We start from the raw sequence: 19,935 nt of genomic DNA, 5'->3' as shown, positions 1-19,935 counted from the left end.
AATGTAATATTTCATAACAAATATTTTATAGACGTGTTTATAAAGATGCCCTAGGCACCAACAGTGTAAAAGCAACAGGATGTAATAGATGTGACTCTTCAGCATTCTCATTTTCAGTACTGATCTAAAACTAAACCTGCTGTCTATCATAACTCTACTGGTGCAATAACAAAACCAAAGGTATTAACCTGTGATTATCTGTGATCCAAGCCAGCCCAATAAGGGCCCATGCACAGCACATTTTCGGTGTCTAAATCTAACAGAAATTAGAATGCTATTCTGTGTCACAAACTCTCCCTATCAGACAAACTATTGCTCCTCACACCATGGTATCAGAAATTATGAGTCTTAACTGCCTATTTCCTCACAAATAGAGGGGGGATTTTACATGGAAAATGTCAGCTGGAGCCTAAACCACTTCTCAACACCCCACTGAAACACACCTCTGCCCAGCCCCTCCCCTCCCCTCCCCTCCCATCCACCCACCAATCAAAACTATTGGTATGAAAGAAAAAAAAAGTTATGCTTTACATAAGCTATAAATATCAACAGAATTTTTATGGACATCTTAAAATATTAATTTATGTAGCTCAGTTCTTTTTGACTGCTAGTACTGCTGACAACCGACCTCTGGACAGATGTGATGGAAAAAAACAGATTTTTTTTTTCCATGTATAATACATGTTTTCTCTATTTAAATGCCCTAGACTAATGTCCTGCCTTTACATTCTTACAAATACAAATTGATGCACATTAAGTGAGATTAGAAAGAATCACTCTTGGTTAATTTTTGTAAAATTTGGCTTCTGATGATCTCCTGGATACAGACAGGCAGCCAAATGCAAGACACAATCTCATTTCTCATGGCCCTGAGCAAAAAGATGTGGGAAAAACAACTTCACTACCAGCTACAGACTCCCCAAAAGGGCTGATGGGTGCTGCAGACAGTTCATGTGCAGACATTTTAACCCTGTACCATCAGTGCTGGAAAGAGCAACCTGTGCTCACAGAGCTTCCAAATTCTAGCATTTATCAAAAAATGCCATATCCACTCTTCACATTCAAAAGTTCAATTTAACGACCAATAGCATTCCTCAAGCTAAAGGTCTAAAGAAGTATGCTAATTCAAGTTTCAATCAGAAAACTGAATTTAAAGAGACATTAAAAATATCCTCAAATTAGCCTCCAGGATAGATCTATTTATGTAGTTGCTATAGAGATGAATGTAACATGCACAGGGGTTTAGAAAATGATTTCAAGTTTATTGTCTCTTTTAATTCTCTACCATGAATGGATTTGAATGATTTATGAAATGCATTTGTCTAAACAACAGGTCAGTTCTTCTGGCTGTAATCTGCAGCAAAAATGCCACAGTCTCCACCCAGCATTTACATCTTAACTCTAGTTATTCAACATAAAATCTGAAAAGAAATGGAAGAGGAGAAGAAAATATGCAACTACCATGTCAAAAGTTGGGACAAGGGATAAAGGAACAGTTTGACTGTTCAAAACAAATTTAAAAAAAAAAATAGAAAGCAGTTTTGAAGACCCAAGGATTATTCCTTGTAGCTCTTTGATGGGTTGGTCACTGGCCTAACTAGCAGAAAACATGGCTGCTCTCTCTAGCAGCACAGATGAGCAGAAGAAAAACAAGTCACCCACTTTCTTGAAAGCTGACTTGATTGCTTTCAACAGCAACCTCTAAACCTTATGCAATGGAGGGATCCATTCTGCTCACTGCAGTGACCATTCTTCTGAACATCACTTCTCTAAGCCTCAAGGAGACAGAAAAACAAATGACTGTATTTTGTTAAACAGGAGGCTGCATAAGTCTAAGGGTGCCTACACCAGGTAAAACAAGGCAGGCTGTAGTTCCAGCCATTTTACAATGGCAGAAGGCAGTGCCATCACCAAAGGCAGCTGTGTGTTCATCCTCACAATGAAGTGGTCAGGTGAACTCCTCGTGCTGGAAACTCCCAGGTTAGTGTTGAACACACATGGCATAACTTCAGATCCTCAGAAGCTCACATGACCATGCAGGATCAACTATGAAACACTGGCATTTTCTACCACTTAACACAGTTTGCACAGGAGTATAAAAGGTTACAAGGAAGCGATTAAACAGCACGTAGGGAACAAAGCGCTCGGTAACTACGACACTGAATGGGCTTTTTAGGAACAAATTATTAAAAATAAAACCAGTTGCATCTTGAAACATTTTAGAGCCCAGAGATTCTGGCTTGAAGCATTTTTAAGAATAATTTCCCAGCATGGTCAAACATCTGTTGTTAGCAATGGCTAGAGCTCTTCACGTTACTGTGGGACCAAGGGGAGGAAGACACAAACTCACTTGATTGAATGCTGACATCTCAGCTGTTCCTCTCTGAGCATTCTCATCTGTTCACTGCTGTAACAATCAGCTCATCACACTGACATCAGCAGGTGAGATCAGTGTACTGTATAACACAGAGCTGACAATGATCTCATAACACTCAGCTCTAAGCCTCCATCAGCATAACCAGGGCTGGTGATTCAGTGAATTTTCCTCGGTCTTTGTAAGGACACAAAGAACATGTTTGCTCTCCTGATATACTCAGTATGTCTCAGAACTATGACCAGGGAGCTGACATACTGTTCTTACACTCAGATCAATGCATTCTAAATTTTAAGAAAGCTGGTACACTCAGTGTCAGAAAGGCCTGCAGATAAATATATTTAATTCAGAGAATGTGTAATAAAAGAAGATGACCAGAAATGAAAATTAAGAGGCTTGCTGACAAATTAGTGGTTTGAATTGATACAGCAAAGTCTATGTTCCTATCTCTGCTTGCAGCCCCACGACACACTCGACATGAACTAACCAAAAACGGCTGGCAAAACAGGCAATCCATGATTGCAAGTTCCAGCTGTCAGAAAACACCCCTGGCTCCATCATGGATCTTGCAATTGTGCAATCACAGACATGAGACAGCGAGGACTTACAGGTGGAGAGGGCAATGGAAAGGATGGCTGCTCCTTCCATTGGCTGCCCACAGTGGGCTGAACTTGTTGAAAATCTGGTGTAAACTGGCGTATTACAGCACACTTTAAATACAAGACCTCCCCTTGTGCGAAGCCTAGATTCTCTTTTAACCACTACAGGTAAGAGACATCATTGCACAACAGGTAAAAATTATCATAAACAAACAAACAGACAACTCCCCCAAGCAGATAAGGCACACTTGAAAAAAGATAAAAATAAGGAGGTTTTGACCAGTGTAGATCCTAAAAAGGACTATTTCAATGCTTCTCTGCAACACAGTGCTGCATACTAGAGAAGGTACTCTCTAATAATCAAACCATACAGATTTCTATCAAAACATAAAATGCCCATTTATTTTTATTCTCATAGAATATGAGATATGAGAAATTACTCAACATCCACAGAATACCACACACATTTTGAGAACAAAGTTATCTTTTGCCTTCTTAATCTCATGCATTCTTGTCTAACATAATTATATTTAAAATTATATCTCATTTTCTCTTTTTCTTTCAAAATGAAACAGAGTGAGCTCATTAACACCTTCAGTACAGGCTGTGGGAAAACTGAAATTAAATAAGATTCAATTCACACACAATACTTGTAATATTTGCTACTTAATTTTACCACGCGAAATAACCTGACAAAAGGATACAAAAACCTCACAAAAAACCCCTGGAAAATAGCAGCTAGTGATGAGTAGAAAACGGATCTGTATAGAAATAATTCATCCTACTGATGATTAATTATAGAATTTTAATTAAACTTGCCTGTCTGGCTTCAATACCACTGACTTTTGCAATTTCAAGAGCATTAAGATTCACTGCTGAAAGGGAAAATAATTAATGAAAATACATCCAATTAAAAAGTAGATATGTTACAGATAAAAAGAAAACGCTCTTCAAGTCATTTAGGGGCATTGCAGAAATATCACTGACTATATTTTAATCCCATCCATCCCAGTTTAAGTATAAATTAAGAAATAATGAGTATAGTGTGATTCTAGCATGCAGGAATTTCCCCCTGATTTGATTACAGAAAGGACTATTCTCAGTTCTGTACAACTCTCACATGTGACTGCCTGGCTTTGGTACCAGTTTCATTACAGAGATATCACAAGAACTATTGAACTGAATCACTCTGTTTACTGATCACTAAGGGAATTATTCTCAGTCTTCTGAGAGGCACAAATTATCCACTTTGGAATTTATCAAAGACATGCTAATGATAACATGATAAAGTAATGGTAAATACTTTTTCCCAGAGCAATAGCACACTGGAAATCTGCCATAGTGAAAATCACCATGAATATCTCTATCATTTCTACACAGCAATCTCAAATAATGAATAGAAAATAATTTCTTACAAAACTCCTACATTTGCATTCACAACATGCATGTAAATTCACAGAGTAAACACAACCAGAAACTACACATAATAGTTCGGGACTGATTTATTAACAAATAGTTCGGGACTGATTTATTAACAACTATAAATTTGTAATTTAAAATATATGCATTACTTTTTCATAGCATTTTACAATAAACACGTTTTAAATAAGATGTAGAAATCTCCATAGATAAAAACTGTTTTAATTGCACTTCAAGAAACATGTCACCCTTAACACACTCTGGAAAGACCAGCTCAGTGCAGCCATGCTAAGCAATCTATATGGCTTACATTTCCCAGGCAGAGACTTCAAACTTCATCTTCAGTAATCAAAATGTAAACAAGTTACCTTCTAACACATGTACTCTACAAATCACTTATCCAGCAACCCAGTCCTAGTGCATGACAGCTTGCATCCCATGCACTGCCTACAGGTCCTTGAGGAGTGACTGCTGGAACAAGACAATGCTTTACAATGCTTTCATCTGCAGTTTTATATTGAAGTAGTATTTCTTTCAGAAACAAGGTGGGGAAAAGAGCAATAGATATTTATTTTCACACTTAAAGCGCTGATGCAGTACAGGTTTCTAGGAAATATCTGTACAGTTCAGTGTGCATTACCTCTCTAGAATATTTTAACTGAAACAAAATCAGACTTTATGGAACTGAAAAAAAATGGAATACTAGTGTTCCATTTTAGAAAAATCAAAACCACAACAGAATCCAAATGATTAAAAACTTTACCAATTAAAATTTCAAAATACTTCCTATATGAAGAAATTACGCAACTGCATTCAAAATAATCCCTTTGTAAATGTATTCTAGCCTATCCTCACTAAAATATTACAAAATATAGGCCAATTCTTGCCTGCTCAGATTAAATCAAGATGTAACTAATTTACTGTTTTCTCAGTAAGGCATTCTTTATGAAAAATAACTCCACCTTGTTCAATATAAATTAATCTCTTACTCAATCATATATTCTTGTCAACTACATACACATGATAGACGTTTCCCCTCACTGTTTATTAAATAACAAATATACATTGTAGTCTGAAGCTTTCCCTGGGAACTGTAAATCTGAATGGTTTTGTCTGTAACTTTCATTGTAACAGCCCATCATTTCTCATTGCCTTACACTTTTCTTTTAATTTGAAAATGATGGATGCAAAGTTTAAACAACATGGTTGCTCAAAAATATTACCCTAACCTTGCATTGAATACCTGATATTGATTCACTTCTCAGATTTTTGATTAGAGAAAAATTAGCAGTCCCTAGGCTTTCAAACATAGAATATTACAGCAGAATTTTGAGAAATAGAAGATCAATAGAACAACTTCAAAATTATGCATACTAACAGTTCTGTTTCTAAAGCATTCTTTCTTTATATATACTGAAGAATTCCAGTAATTCCTTGAATACAGAGACAAATTAATTTTTCTAGGGAATATATAAAGTTTTATGATATAACCACATCTTAGCTTACAATCATCACAGTATCTTAAACATCATAATAACCTTTGACAGATTGTACAACCATGAAAAAGGCAGAGGGAAGCTTTAGAGGTTGATAAATTAATTGCAAAGAGAAAATCAATTATACAGACTCTAATTCTAAGTGATGGAGAAATTAGCATGGGAAATAAAGAAAAAGTTCTTTAAAGTAAATGTAAGTTCCAGCAAGTTAATGCACATCAATAACACAATGTCTATTAATCTGACATACCCAGAAAATCATCTGAGAGATTTTTAATGTCTCTTAATCGTAAATGAAAGTTAAATTCTTTGGCTGCCCACCTTTAGTCAAAAATAGATGTTCAAACTGGTTAACATAACAGAAGATATAAGTATTTTTAGAAATCCAGCATATTCTACAGGCACTTCTTCAAAGTAATTTTTATATGAAATATAAAAATGTGCTGAAATGCAAGATGTAAAAACTTGAAAAGTCTGGAAAAATTTTTCCAGAAAAAATATAGGCAAACGTGGAAATAAAAACTTGTTTGCATGGTAGCTCTTGCATTTTATTGGAATTATATTATCTTTTTACTTTTCTCCAAATGTTTCCATTAAAGTGCCTACTTACTTTGTATTCAAAAATTTACAACTAGAGCATGCTACTGGATGCAGATAATTATTTTCACTTCATTTTCACAAGTACAAGAAGCAGCAAGTTTTCATCTTTCTGAACAGCAATTTACTGGCTACCTTCCCTGCTATTGATAAGAGAGGGCTACATCCTGAAATGACATCAAGCAAAAATCAAGCATCCCTTCAAATGCCCTGTTATAGCTGCATTTTTTTAGTGAGATCCAAGTTCTGGTCATTCAGAGGAGTCAGGAAAGGTAAGTGTTATAACAGACATTGGGGTTTCTTCTCATTTAAAGTCTAAAGCATTTATTTCTTTTTCCTGAAATTTTGGAAGCCTAAGAATGCATATCTGTAAAGCAGCAGCAAGTATTCAGTGCATGGTATGTTCATCACTGGCAAAAAACACATAGTATGTGGAAAGGCAGCACACTGAATAATGCAGTGACAATACCTATCAGAGTCTCATGGATGGTGATAAATCCAGGAAATGCTACACTTCTTCAGCACTTGTAGCAAGGAAATTGCACTTAGTACCACGACCAGCAACTAACATTCTTTCTCAATTTCATCTTCTTTGTACTCTTTTGAGGTTGATACCTATATTCTTGAGCTGCTCCATCACTCTTGTACAATAGAGAGACTGCTTCCTGTCATCCTAGATCCTTACCTATACTATTTTCCTCTTTTTGTTCCCTTCTCTTTCCATATTCCTCCTGTTTTCCCAGCTTCTTCACATTTTCCCTCTACCAAATGTCTTTCCTCTGTAATATGGCTGTCACTCAGGCCACAGTTCTCCTACACCTTCCTTACATCCTTCAAATTTTACCTTGCCAGCCTTTACTGCAGAATGCCAGCCAAGATCCCACTGCAGATTGCAGGGACACGGCTCTCAGCTACCCCTTCAACCTAATGGAGAGACAGAAGGCAGTGAGGAGAAATTATGGCAGGCGTGGGGGAGACTGGGAAACAGAGAACTGTGGAAGGGAAAATGGGATTTCTCCTTGCAGATGTAGCAAGAAAGTTAAGACTTAGCCTACCTCGTAGGCCTGCACCTTCAGAGGATATTTCATTTTTATGAGCAAGGCTGAAATGGGCAAGCCAAGGGGTCAGATGCTACAGAACAGAAACTTTCAGCTACACACACATGATGTAACATATGGCATGATCCTGTTCATCCAACTTGCAGCAGCCACAATAAAAAAAGAGGTTTCTCTCCCAGCAGGCACAGAGGCATCTGCATCTGACAAGTGACATGAACTGGTTCTCAGGAGCAGAAGAGGTGAAAGCAGTTGGTTTTGGTGGTATCTCTTTTCTCTTGCCAGGTACATCTTTTCCTCCCCCCTGGTCCCACCCAGCTGGCAGGAGGGTTGTCAGCCTCCTCACAGAATCTGTGTAGTGTAGCCCAGAGGTCTCAGTGACACTGTGCCACACATCAGTAGATTCAGGTACCTCATACAGCACCAGCTGTTATCATCTGAGATAGCTTCCAACCACTCCTACCGACAGTGAGCTCTGAACACTACTTCTTTTAATAAAACTCTCAAATTTCAGTATTCAAAGCTTCACGGGTCATTATCTACACACCTGTAGCACACACTCCACTTTCATGGATTTTGGAAAATACTAATTTCCTGATCAATTATGATATTAAAATATAAAAAAACCCACCCAGTCCTACCACTGATCTATTCTTACCTGCATCCCTCTCATTTTCTGGAACCGAGCTACTGCATCACTGATGGTGTAGACACGAACATGGCCCATGTGAAGCTTCCCAGAAGGATATGGGAACATAGAAAGCACATAAAATTTTGGTCTTGATTTCTAGAAAGAAATGTTTAGAAACTAGTAACTACATGAGTTCACATTTCACTTGAACAAATACACATGCACATTATAAACTACTGCACAACATCATAAAGAGAAACATGGTTCTGCTGGAACTGATCCAAGTGAGCACTGACAAAGTTCATTGGATCAAATTCTTTGGGGCTGTAAATGGAGGTGTTTTGCCAGATTTTGCTGCCATCTCATGAATTTATACTGATGCTTCTATGGCACTTAAATGTTATGAAAATTAATTCACTTTTACTCAAAAAAAGCTATATTGACAGAACTGGAGCTTAACTACAGCATCTGCAACTGATTATCTATGTGTTCTTAGTCTGCCCCAACAAAAACATGAAAACATAGCAATTAAATTACACTCATAACAGTTTAAATAATTAATGTTTTATTTTGTATCTACAACAAACACAGAGCTCACTCCTGGACAGTTGCTTTTTGTCATCTGAACATCCCAGAGTGACTGCATCATTTGCAGTTGCATGAACATCTGCTAAAGGGAAACTGTTCAGTTTCACTATGTATCCTCAGATCCAAACACATCTTACAAGCAAGATTTTGCACAGTGAAAAGAAACAAAAAATTTCATTTACTTAGGTTTAATTAAAATGACAAAAGTTACAAAGAAATCACAAATCCTCTTGCACATCAATTATTCCTATTACATCTTGATTACCACTGAATTCATCACTGATACATTGATAGTATCAAGTGCCACTGATACGTGCTAAATTCTTATATTATTTTTCTTGTTAATAATAAAAAAATTACAGGCAGCTTTCAGCTTTTACTGTTCTGAATAAAACTCTATTAGTATTTGTCAAATAATATTTATCATTTTTGTTCAATCACAGCAAAATCAGAAATAATCTGAGCACTACACACTATTTGCCTCTTAATATGTTATTAAATCTACTTCAACTTTAAGGATAAAACAAAAATACCATTTAAAATACAATCTAGAACTTAGCATACATATGCTACATATGACTCCTATGCACATATGTATATAAAAGGCACAGGTCTAAATGAATGCTTTCCCTTAAACAGGTATACACACATACCATTTCATCTCAATTTTCTTCCCCAGAAAAAGCAAGCTCTTTTCTCTCTTCAACATTTTGATAGAATTTTTTTTTTTTTGTCAGAAAAAAGGCAAATTTTAAGGGAGATGAACAAAAACACATCAAAAGCCACAGAAGTGTATTTGTCTATTGTGACAGAATAATTGTGAAGGCAAAAAGAGTCAGAGACTGCGATACAGCTGTTTTCAAGATCTTTTATTGCATGGGAAAACTTTTTTTTTCTTCAAGTCACTTACTATGAGATTGTAAACCAGAAAATATTAAAAAATCTTTTTCCTTTAACGTAGATTTTAGTGAGTCACAGGGTGTAGTGTGATAGATTTGTCATAATGTGGGGAACAGAACCTTGAGAAAATTGTTTACAGAAGTTACTATTAGATGTTTCTTTTAATACTTTAAATAATTAAGTGCCAAATATCTATAATATGTAAAGAAAGAACTGATTACTTAAACCCTTCCTAAATGTACAAGTTTATACTTTGCCTATTATTGTATCTTTCCTCAGGATTTTAAAAATTATTTTTGTTTACTTAATAACGGTTTTTAATAATCTACATGAAAGTATTTTCCCCTGAAACATAATGCACATCTAATCATTAAAAGCCATCTGTACTAAGTAAGTTTCAATTAATTTCATTCTAAGAAAACAAAAATATAAACATGCAATCTCCACATTTCTCATATTGCTTACATCAGTTTCTGAAATTCTGCAGAACTGTTCCTTTATTCTTGGGAACCACCAATTCTCAACTCGTTTCCTTGTCTCCAACCCATAGTTTTTTTCCCATTTGCCCGTCTCACTGTAAATGGTTCTCACACAAGCAGGAACCAGTCTTCTCTGCCATTTAATTAATCCCAGGAAGCCATTTAGTTGTCTCTTCAAACATGAGGAACAAGGGCCAGTTCTTTGATAAACCGACTGCATTCTTAAGGTTTTGGTATCTGAAAAGACAAAAATATGTATTTCATGCCACAATACATAACAAGAACTCAATGATTATTATGATTATACTGAAAAGCGGTAGCTATTAAATTATTTTAGCTTGACTTAGTCTACTCAGCTGCTTTTCATGGAACTTGCATTTTATTTCCACATCTGAATTATAAAAGTATGTATTTTTTAGTCAAGAGAACTAACTGTGGGATCGCACAGAACAAAACCATTGTGTTAGATGTCTTGTCTAATAAAATAAAATTCTTGCATTCAGTGTCCCATAAAGGCATAATCAGTCAATTGAAGGTTCCAGAAGCTCCACTGCCTGAATAGAAGATGGCTAACAGGGTGTTAGTAAAAATTCAGAATGAAACAGAGAGAAAAGGAAGTTGGACGAAATTATACTGTAAAAATACTGAATTTGTCATCACTGAAAAGAGATGGGGGAGGATGACTATAATTAGTAGATTTCAACCAGATATTCTAAACCAACTATTTTGCTAAGGCTTTCTTTTTCAACTAAAAATCTGGTTAACTCCTCAAATGCTTCAGAGAGAATCTTCTAAGCTACTCAGATGGGAAAAGATTGAACAGCTCTCATATCTGGGATGAGTCTCAACAAGATTTTTGTTGATTTTACTTCCTACAGTAGGAAATATGGCATTAAAAGAACTTGTACTCTGCGATTTCCTCGTCATCTTGACTGCCTTTTTTTTTATGGCATTTTTACATCAGTATTTTCTATTCTCTACTGTTGATTTTGGTGCTTTGGTGTTGTTTTTCTCTTTTTAATTATGCCCAATACACTTGTACCAAACTAGCTGTTTCAGTCAGTTCAGAATTTTCCTTGCAGAGTTACATCAGTAAAATCTCAGTGTAGAGAAAGTCTGTATAAGAAAAGATTTTACTTATGCATTTCCCATAAGGTAGAAACATTATCAGTAGAAATAATTGCTATAGCACCTAAATTAGATCCCCAGCAAGCTAGTGGGAGTTATGCTTCCTTTAACATTCACCATACATGCACACACAAACCCTCACTGCCTGTCTCATTACCTATGCAGAGAATTGCTCCTTTTCTCCCTTACTTATCAAGCAGGATCTTATAAACACTCCTTCACTTATGTCACATCAGTGCTTTGGATTTCTTGTTGCTACCCTCCATAATCTCTCATATTTGTAATAAAAACAGATCCAGGACTGTACTCAGGATTCCCAGTTCAGGCGCACATGAGTCATTCAGGAGACTCCAACTTCCCCCAGCCCATAACATCACACTCATCTCAAAATTAGCATCTCAGTACTTCAAAGTTTTTTGCTTATTTTTACTAATTATTTTCTTATTACTTATGTCTCATTTCTATGGATTTATTTTACAACAGAAAGGAGTGCTTCCTTATACAAGCCAATTTCAGCACTGCTGGTTTACAAAGGAAGTATTTTAAACCCCAGAAGCTCCACATGAAAGCAGACTAGTGGATGAGAGGACACAGTCTCAAGCTGCACATGGGGATGTTTATGTTGGACGTTAGGAAGAATTTTTTCCCAGAAGGGGTGATTAGATATTGGAATGGGCTTGCCAAGGATGTGGTGGAGTCACCATCCCTGGAGGTGTTTAAGGAAAGACTGGACATGACAGTCAGTGCCAAGGCCTGGTTGAGAGGGTGATGTTTGGTCATGGCTTGGACTCCATGATCTCAGAGGTCTTTTCCAACTTAATTAATTGATTCTGTGATTCTGAGACAGAAAGAACACAGACCCATGCCTGTGCACAGCTCAAGGGAAGCCCACCAGCCATGTCATGCCTGAGAGGGCACATTTGGGTGACCTCAGGCCCTACAGGTCACCCAGGCAGGGGTCAGAGCAGTGGGTGGGAGTGAGAAAACAGCCACAGCCAAGGGAACACAGCACTACCACTATGTTCATTCAAATAGATGGAATTTCAGGATGAGAAAGAGAACTGCAGGGTCCTTGCTGCTCCTAGGTACTATCATGCACAAGATGCAATGGTCAGCCAGCCATGTGTTGGACCAGTGTCCTTCCTGCTCCCAGGTACCATCATGTCCAGGAGGCATGGCACAGAGGATAATCAAATCCAAAAGACACAGCACTAAGCTGTTTTTCCTTTCCAGGCTTGTGTGCATGGCACTAGGACAAGGAGAGTGCCTCTCCGTGCCCCACTAAAGGGCACTCCAGCCCAGTGGTATGTGAGTCTTTCAAGGAGCAGGTTAGGAGCCTAGAACTGTCTTCAGGCAGGTATGCCAAGCAAGGAGGAAGGGCCTGGTCTGATAAAGAAATAAATCACAGAATGCCTGAGCTACAAGGGATGCACAAGGATCGCTGACTCCAGCTCCTGGGCCTGCACAGGACCATCCCCAAGAGTCACACCATGTGCTCAGGAGCATTGTCCAAGCCCTTCTTGAGCTCTGTCAGGCTTGGGGCCGTGACCACTTCCCTGGGGAGCCTGTTCAGTGCCCAACCACCCTCTGGGGGAAGAATCTTTTCCTAATACACAATGTAAACCTCCCTGACACAGAAAACGTTTGGAAAGACAGTAAGCACACCGGAGACTGAATTAAAGTCTTGGAAACGGACTAACGAGGCCCAGCACATTTCACTCAGCCCCGCGGGAATGGGGGCGTGTCCCGCCGCTGGAGAAGCCTGCACGGGAAGCAGGCGGGCCGGAGCGAGCGGGGGAGCAGTGGCAGAGGGAGGCTAGAGGAGGGGGGAACTCCGTGGGCGCAGGATCGCCGGGAGAGCCGGCTGGGCGCGGGCAAGGAGCCCAAAGGAGGAGGCTTTGGGAAGCGGCTGGCGGCGGGATTAGCGCGTCTCCGGCGGGCGGGGGGCGTGAGGCGGGGCCGGGCGGGGGGGGACCGTTACCTGCACGCGCCCTCCCTCAGCTCCCCCGCCGGGCCGCGGGCGCCGCCATCTTGGCGTGTCGGTGTCGGAGCGAGGCGCCGCCTCCGCCCTTGGCACCGCCCGACGGGGCGGGAGCTCCGCGCGGGGAGGGAGCGGGAAGAGTTTCCACCTTTCCCGAATGTAACGTGGAAAGGTAGAACAAGAGTAACTTACAAAAATAATGATATAAAAAAAATTAATTAACCGGGATTCAGCTCTGTAGAAAATGCACAGAACCTGCTCGGCCTTGAGAAGAGAGGGACCCTCATTAATGTTTATTGTGAAAAATGCCAATCACTTTTTTTTTTTTTAATTTTAAAAGTCTAATAGTAATAAAATGGTTATAAAAATAGTAATACAATTAGAGTAATAATAATTTCGACAATTTGAATTAGGACAATATGAAACAATAGAAACAAAAAGTTACGGACGTCCAGGTACCTTTTTCTGGGCAGCAAAAGCCCGAAAAAGGACCCCCGTTAACAAAGGATTAACCCTTAAAAACAACAGCCTGTTGCGTATTCATACACTTCATACTTGATGCACAAATTCCATTAAAATACAGGATTCTGTCTGGTCATTGTCAGCTTCTTCCTCTGAATCCTAACAGAGCCTTCGAGGCGGGAAGAAGTTAGTTTCTTCTGAAGAGGGCAACAAATTTTTTTTCTCTGAAAGATTTAGGTGTCCTGTGGCTGCTATCTCGCTGCAAGTCCTTTCTTTAAAAAAATATCTTACATAGCATAGTTTCTATTCTAACATTTTTTATAACTTAAAACTATATTTAACACACTACTTAAGAGAATTAATACAGCATTACTTTCTAACACAACACATATAATATTCATTTTAATATTTGCGAAAAGCCAGTAATAAAATACTCATTTTTCACATTTATAAATACCTATAGTGGTGGTGCGAAGAGGGTGTTTCCAGGCTCTTCTCGGTGGTGCCAAGCAGTAGGACGTGACACAACTGATGTAGGCAGAAACTGCTGCACAGGAGTGTCCAGCTGAATGTGAGGAAGAAGTTCTTTGCTGTGCAGTGACCGTGCACTGGAACAGATTGCCCAGAGAGGTTGTGGAGTCTCCCTCATTTGAGATATTCGGGAACCGTCTGGACTCAATCCTGTACTGTGTGCTCTAGGATGATACTGCTTGAGCAGGGAGGTTGGACCAGACGACCAAGTGTGGTCCCCTCCAACCTCACCTGGTCTGTGTGGTTAGTTTTGCTCCCTTCCACATACACAGATGCCCTGTAAAGATTAGTAATTTCAATAATTACTAATCTATACAGTCTAATTACTAATTTTACTTACCTTTTTGGGTTTTTTGTTTGTTTGTTTATTGGTTTGGGGTGGGGTTTTTTGGGTTTTTTTTTTCAGATTCTGAAATAAAGGCAATGGTTTGGGGATTTCTTTTGTAATTTTTGACTAGTCAGAGCAAAAAGCACAAGTCACAGAAATACAGGATCACAAAATAGGTACCTGGGAGCAGGAAAAGCACTGCAGTTCTCTTTCTTGTCCTGAAATTCCGTGTGTTTGAATGAGCTCAGCTCTAGTGCAGTGTGCCCCTTGCTGTCATCTAACTTCCCTCCTCCAACAGGGGCATCCTGGACAAAATGGCACAAGTCAATAAAGGCAATCTAGCCCAGCATAATTAATGCTACCTCTGCCTGGAAAGCAACATCTCATCCTGTTGTCAACACTGTGGAGCTCAGACTTGGTTTTAATTACAGCAAGTAACTTGTAGTAGACTCCAAAGAAAAAGAAATAATAATTATATTTTTTTCCCCATGTTTAAGCCCTTTTTCTGCTGGCAACTGTTGGTTCTTTTCATTTTTAGACCTTTTTCTTCACTGTTGTGTCTCCAACACAGTTTAAACAGACACTATGCAGTGCAATGCCTGCAGTAAAGTCAACCTTCTTATATGACTAAAAATAAGTATTTACTGAATAAAAGCTTTCCACTTGGTTGTGTGTACCTGTCAAGTGTGCTTAAATTATAAACTTTTCACCACAAAAATGAACAGAGAGCAGCTCTGATGGTTACCCTGCTGATAAACTAGTACAGTTTCCCCATGACTCTGTGCATGATTTTATTTTGCTTTCCAGTTGATCTCCTTCTCAGCAGGTGATGGCAATCTGGCTTTAACAGGACTTCCATCCCAAATTTCTCCCTAAGCTGCTGTGTGAGCTCCTGGACTGAGGGAGGATGAAGCATTTTCTTGTGTGTGGGGACAGACAGTGCAGTCCCTGGCTGAGTCCCTTCCCCAGGATAAATGACAGCTCATGACCAGCTGGGACATGTTTTCAACTTACTCGATGATTTCCCCTCACACTGCCCTTAACCCCTGCTTTTCTGATTCATGTCTGAGTGAATGGATGAAAAGTATCTCAGAGAGGTTAGCAGACTGGGTGAGACCACAGAAAAAAAGCCAGTATAAGATTTTGGAACTATTGTGTGCTTTTGGCTGTCCTCTTGACACCCCAGGGCAATTATTCATTGCCATTTCTTGGCATTGCTGACATGGGGTCTTGACAGTGTTTTTGAAATGGTGCTGCCAAACAGTCAGTGCTTCCTACCATAAATAAGGAAATAAAATGTCCAAATACCAAATAACAGTGTATGTCTGGATTGGTTTTGGCCTTCATGGACTATCATACCTTGAAGAATACCTTTGTACTTCTTTCCTTCTCAGAATGTTTCTGGTTGGTCTTGGTTTTTCTCACTTAGTTTCTGTTTACAGAAAGTCTTATACCTTTTCTAGCTATGTTTGATATTGGCTGCCTTCCTCACTATTAGAATCCAGATTACACAATAAGCTCCAATAAGATCAACAGAAAGTGACACAAATTAAAATATCAGTATATTCTCACCTTTTACATGTTCTAAGTAACACCCAATTCAAACCTGTGGCAAACCTGCTTGAGTTGTTTTTGTTAGCAGGTAATAAAAGTCATACCAGTAAAGTCCTTCCAGAAGAAAATAAGAATATTATATGATTTTGGTTTTTGTTTTTCTCCAGTTAATTTTTTTAAAAATATTGTCTGCAGAATGGCACTGTAGCCAAGACTTGGTACAATACTTGCCATATCATCAGAATCCCAGGATAGATTTGAATTCAATCAAGCCCAGTTTGGTTGTTGGTTAATATGGTAAACAGAGAAGAGCTAGAGGCTCCACATGGGCCCAAACCAAAGTGAGTGCTCCTCAGGGAGCAGCTCTACTTTTGTGCATAGCATCTATCTAACTTTCTAGGAAACATTTAAGGTTGTGATGAATTTAGCAATAATCTAAACAGATTATCCTCAGCTTCCAGCAAATCAAATACATAAGTAGATTGTCAGGATGAGAAAGCAATGTTTTAGTGAAATGAATGGATTAAAAAGATAAGACAAAGGTCTAACTACTGAATCAGCTATAATCTTGATGGCAGTGGGTGAGAAATATAGGTCAATATGTTTAATGTTAGATATTTCAATAGTCCAGAGATTGAAATGTATTTTAAAAATTATAATTCTAAATTTGAGGCAGTAATTAGAATTTCAAAATGTTTTCAAGACAACATAAAATAAACCTCTCATTATTTTGCTAATTTTTCTTGCTCTAAGCTCTATGGTGTTTTCCCCAGTTGAGGGGAAGAGCACTACACACACAAAGTAAAGAGGTTTTCATTTGCAAGCAAGGATGGCCAGCTGCTCCACATCAGGTCCCATCCCTTTGGAAGTGGGAACCTCTCAGGTTCCTGAGCAAAATCCTGTAGCAATAATGAATCAGAGCTGTGAGCTGCACAGTGCACATATGAGTGACAATGAAACCCCACAATGCCTTGATTGCCCAGGCAAGGGTTGGAGACACCACCCACTCACCTGTCTGTCCTTATTGGGCCAAAACCCATGCAGAGTGCAGAGAGCAAGCAGGGACACAAGCCCTTAAAAGATTCAGACTTTTCCAAACAGGATACCTAACCCTCTCTCCCATGATCCCCACCTTCCCCACCTGGAGTTTTGCTTCCTAACCTAGTCTGTATTCTCAGTCTCATTTCATTATGGGAAATAATTGATATAGAAATATTTGTATTTGCTTTAATAATCATAAGCTATTTTCCATCAGGCTGATAGTCTCCTGATTTCTTTTTTTAGTCTGTGCACTAATGTGTTTGTTAGCATTTTCATTAGTCCACATAAAGCCTGGAGCTGATTGGGTAAATAGGTAATTCATTAGTTCCTATATAGGAAGTGTGCAGAAGTGCCCCAGTTGTCTGTCGCTTAAATAGACATGGTTCCCAGATTTCCGTACAAGTATAATTTTGCTTTGGCTGATAGTTACCAGAATTGATGTTTGTGCTTCCCGGCATTGTTTTTTTTTGCTCCTACATCAACAACATGACTAGTATTTTTTTTAGCCTCCTACAAAAAGAGGATTAAAAGCCAGCCTTTCAAATACAAAATGATCTTTATCGCCTACTTAAAATCCTAGCCCTATTTCATGTACTTAAAGAATTTGTTTGGTTATTTTTTTCCATCCAACTCCTTGAATGTGGCTTTTGCTACTGAGTTTTGTTTTGCTGTTGTTTACATATATGCATATTTAGTCGTTTTGCTTTAAAACACAATGTCAGATAAAAAATGCAGGTGATTGGATTGCAGGGGTGTGAAGAGTATCATTTGAGAATATAAAAAAGCAAGAAATTCATACACTAAATTTAAGAAAAATCTTTTCAAACTATATCTACTATCTGAGCCCATATCTCAAAGGAAAGAATTCTGAGTGAGACCAGAAGAATCAGAGATCAGGAGAAGCTTCACTTTTGCAGTGGATTTTATTTTAAAAGCACTCCGGTGTTGTGGTAGTGGAAGAATAAACACTTGAAAGAGGTAGAAGAAGCAGTTGTACTTTTGGGATAGAAAGGTATGGATTTGGGCAAGACTGGTCACATTACTAGGGGTGGAGCTTAGCCTTTAAATTGTGAGTTTTGGTAACTCATAACAGGTATTACTTGTATTATAGGTATTACTGTTTGATGCCCCACTTTAGCTGGAGACTGGACGATGACAGAGTGGGTTGTTGTCATCCAAACCAGCACAAGATTTGTCATTCCTTGGTTTGTCAAAATGAAGAACTCACACTAATCATCAGTGGATGAAGAGATCAGCTGTGTAAGAAGTCAGAAACCTGCCTGCCCCATCCAGGATGACCAGGATGGCCCTGTCTGGTTGGAAAATATTTATGCCTGTCCCTGTGCCACTCATAAAAACACTGAATGTTATGGAAGAATTTTGAAAACATGCAAGATCCAGGCTCAGTGGAATCATATTTACCAGCATTGTTTTAGCAGGCTGATGTTGGAATCCTGAGCCTGGAGCTGGGACATAGGACTAATTTTTAAAACCTAGGTGAGCCTTATTGTGAAGGAGTCTTATGCAGCACCTGTATTGTGTTATTTACAGAAGGATGCATTTAACCCAAAACGTGCATCCTCCATGCTCCACATGAAGGCCTTAGACCAGTGGCAATCAGCAACTTTTACTGATTCAGACTAAAAGTGTGTGAGTAGGTGTGTGCATGTGGCTGGGGAGAAGTTATCAGAATCAATGCACCTTTACTTTTTTGCCTTTCATCAGCAGCTCAGTTTTCAAACAAAGTAATTGGTACTGTATTTTCATCTTGGCCATCTCCTAATGCACATTTTTGCTGTTTTGCTTGCAGTGGCAAGCAAAACTACCCCTTTGCAGCTTTCAAAGCTACACATTTCTTGCTTTTCATCTCAAAATAAGTTTTTTGTAAGACTGTTTAAAACTTTGAATTTACAGTTATTTACAGGGAGTAAGAGCTCAGTCCTTGTGAGCTGGTGGGCTCTGGTCACAGTGACACCATATTGTCATTAAACTGTCTACAATTCAGGGGCATCTTACAGCTAAAAATGCAAATTTTGGAAACCTGGCTTTTCATTCTTCTGTCTTTCTTGAAGTGTGTCATTGCAGATGGTAAGTCAGTTGTATGCCTAGAGGCAGGTGATTCCAGCTCCTCAAAGACCTTAGTGAAGGCTGCCACATTGCTGTGGTACATATCCTCTACACATCTTCTAGATATCCTCTGTATGTGGGGGAGAGGATGATCCATCTGGACAGCCACCTTACAGAGTGGCACTGCACTTCTCTTCCTCCACCTCCTCTCACAATAACTTTTTGTATTACATAAGTGTGTGCTACCATATCAGACAAGAAGGAATAGCAAGACAGGCACTTGTTAATGAAACACTTGCCATATATTGACCTTTCTTTCATTAAGAACCAGGCCCTCATATTTAAAATAGATGGCAAATGGACATTTTCTGTTCACTGTGACAGCTTTTTATACTAATGGACCAACTTCATCATTGCAATTATCCAACATCTAGATTGCACTTGAACTTTGTAATGATATCAGCAGGAAATGGTTTGAGTGTCGGGTAAAACCATCCTGCACACTGGGCTTGTCTCAGTGGCTGTCAGCTGGCTCCAGAAGAAGTGGAAAAGGAGGAAAATATCTGCAAGTGTTAAAATTAATGAGTATTAATCAATCCTTTTTGTATGGACAAGTGAAAATGGTTGTATTTCCTTAAAAAGCTCAGTGCAGCTTGGAAGTGGTTGTATACAAATATTTACATGTATGTGTGTGTGTTGCCCATG

General features: G+C 38.7%; 1 protein-coding gene across 1 annotated transcript in view; it reads right to left on the bottom strand.

Moving 5' to 3' along the window:
• LARS2 (leucyl-tRNA synthetase 2, mitochondrial) overlaps positions 1-13,308 on the bottom strand; it is an 83,830-nt gene extending 70,522 nt beyond the window's left edge. The window contains exons 1-3 of the mRNA XM_059472869.1: positions 13,248-13,308; positions 10,125-10,375; positions 8,199-8,327 (exon numbers count right to left, since the gene is read on the bottom strand). Of these exons, the coding sequence (XP_059328852.1) occupies positions 8,199-8,327; positions 10,125-10,358 (363 nt within the window). The 5' untranslated portion in view covers positions 10,359-10,375; positions 13,248-13,308. The remainder of the gene's footprint in view (positions 1-8,198; positions 8,328-10,124; positions 10,376-13,247) is intronic.
• Between the last annotated feature and the right edge of the window lie 6,627 nt (positions 13,309-19,935).

Source organism: Ammospiza nelsoni, chromosome 1 (genome assembly GCF_027579445.1).
Source record: "Ammospiza nelsoni isolate bAmmNel1 chromosome 1, bAmmNel1.pri, whole genome shotgun sequence".
Lineage (NCBI taxonomy): Eukaryota > Metazoa > Chordata > Aves > Passeriformes > Passerellidae > Ammospiza > Ammospiza nelsoni.
The sequence above is the reverse complement of the archived record's forward strand: the minus strand, read 5'-3'. Positions and strand labels throughout refer to the sequence as shown.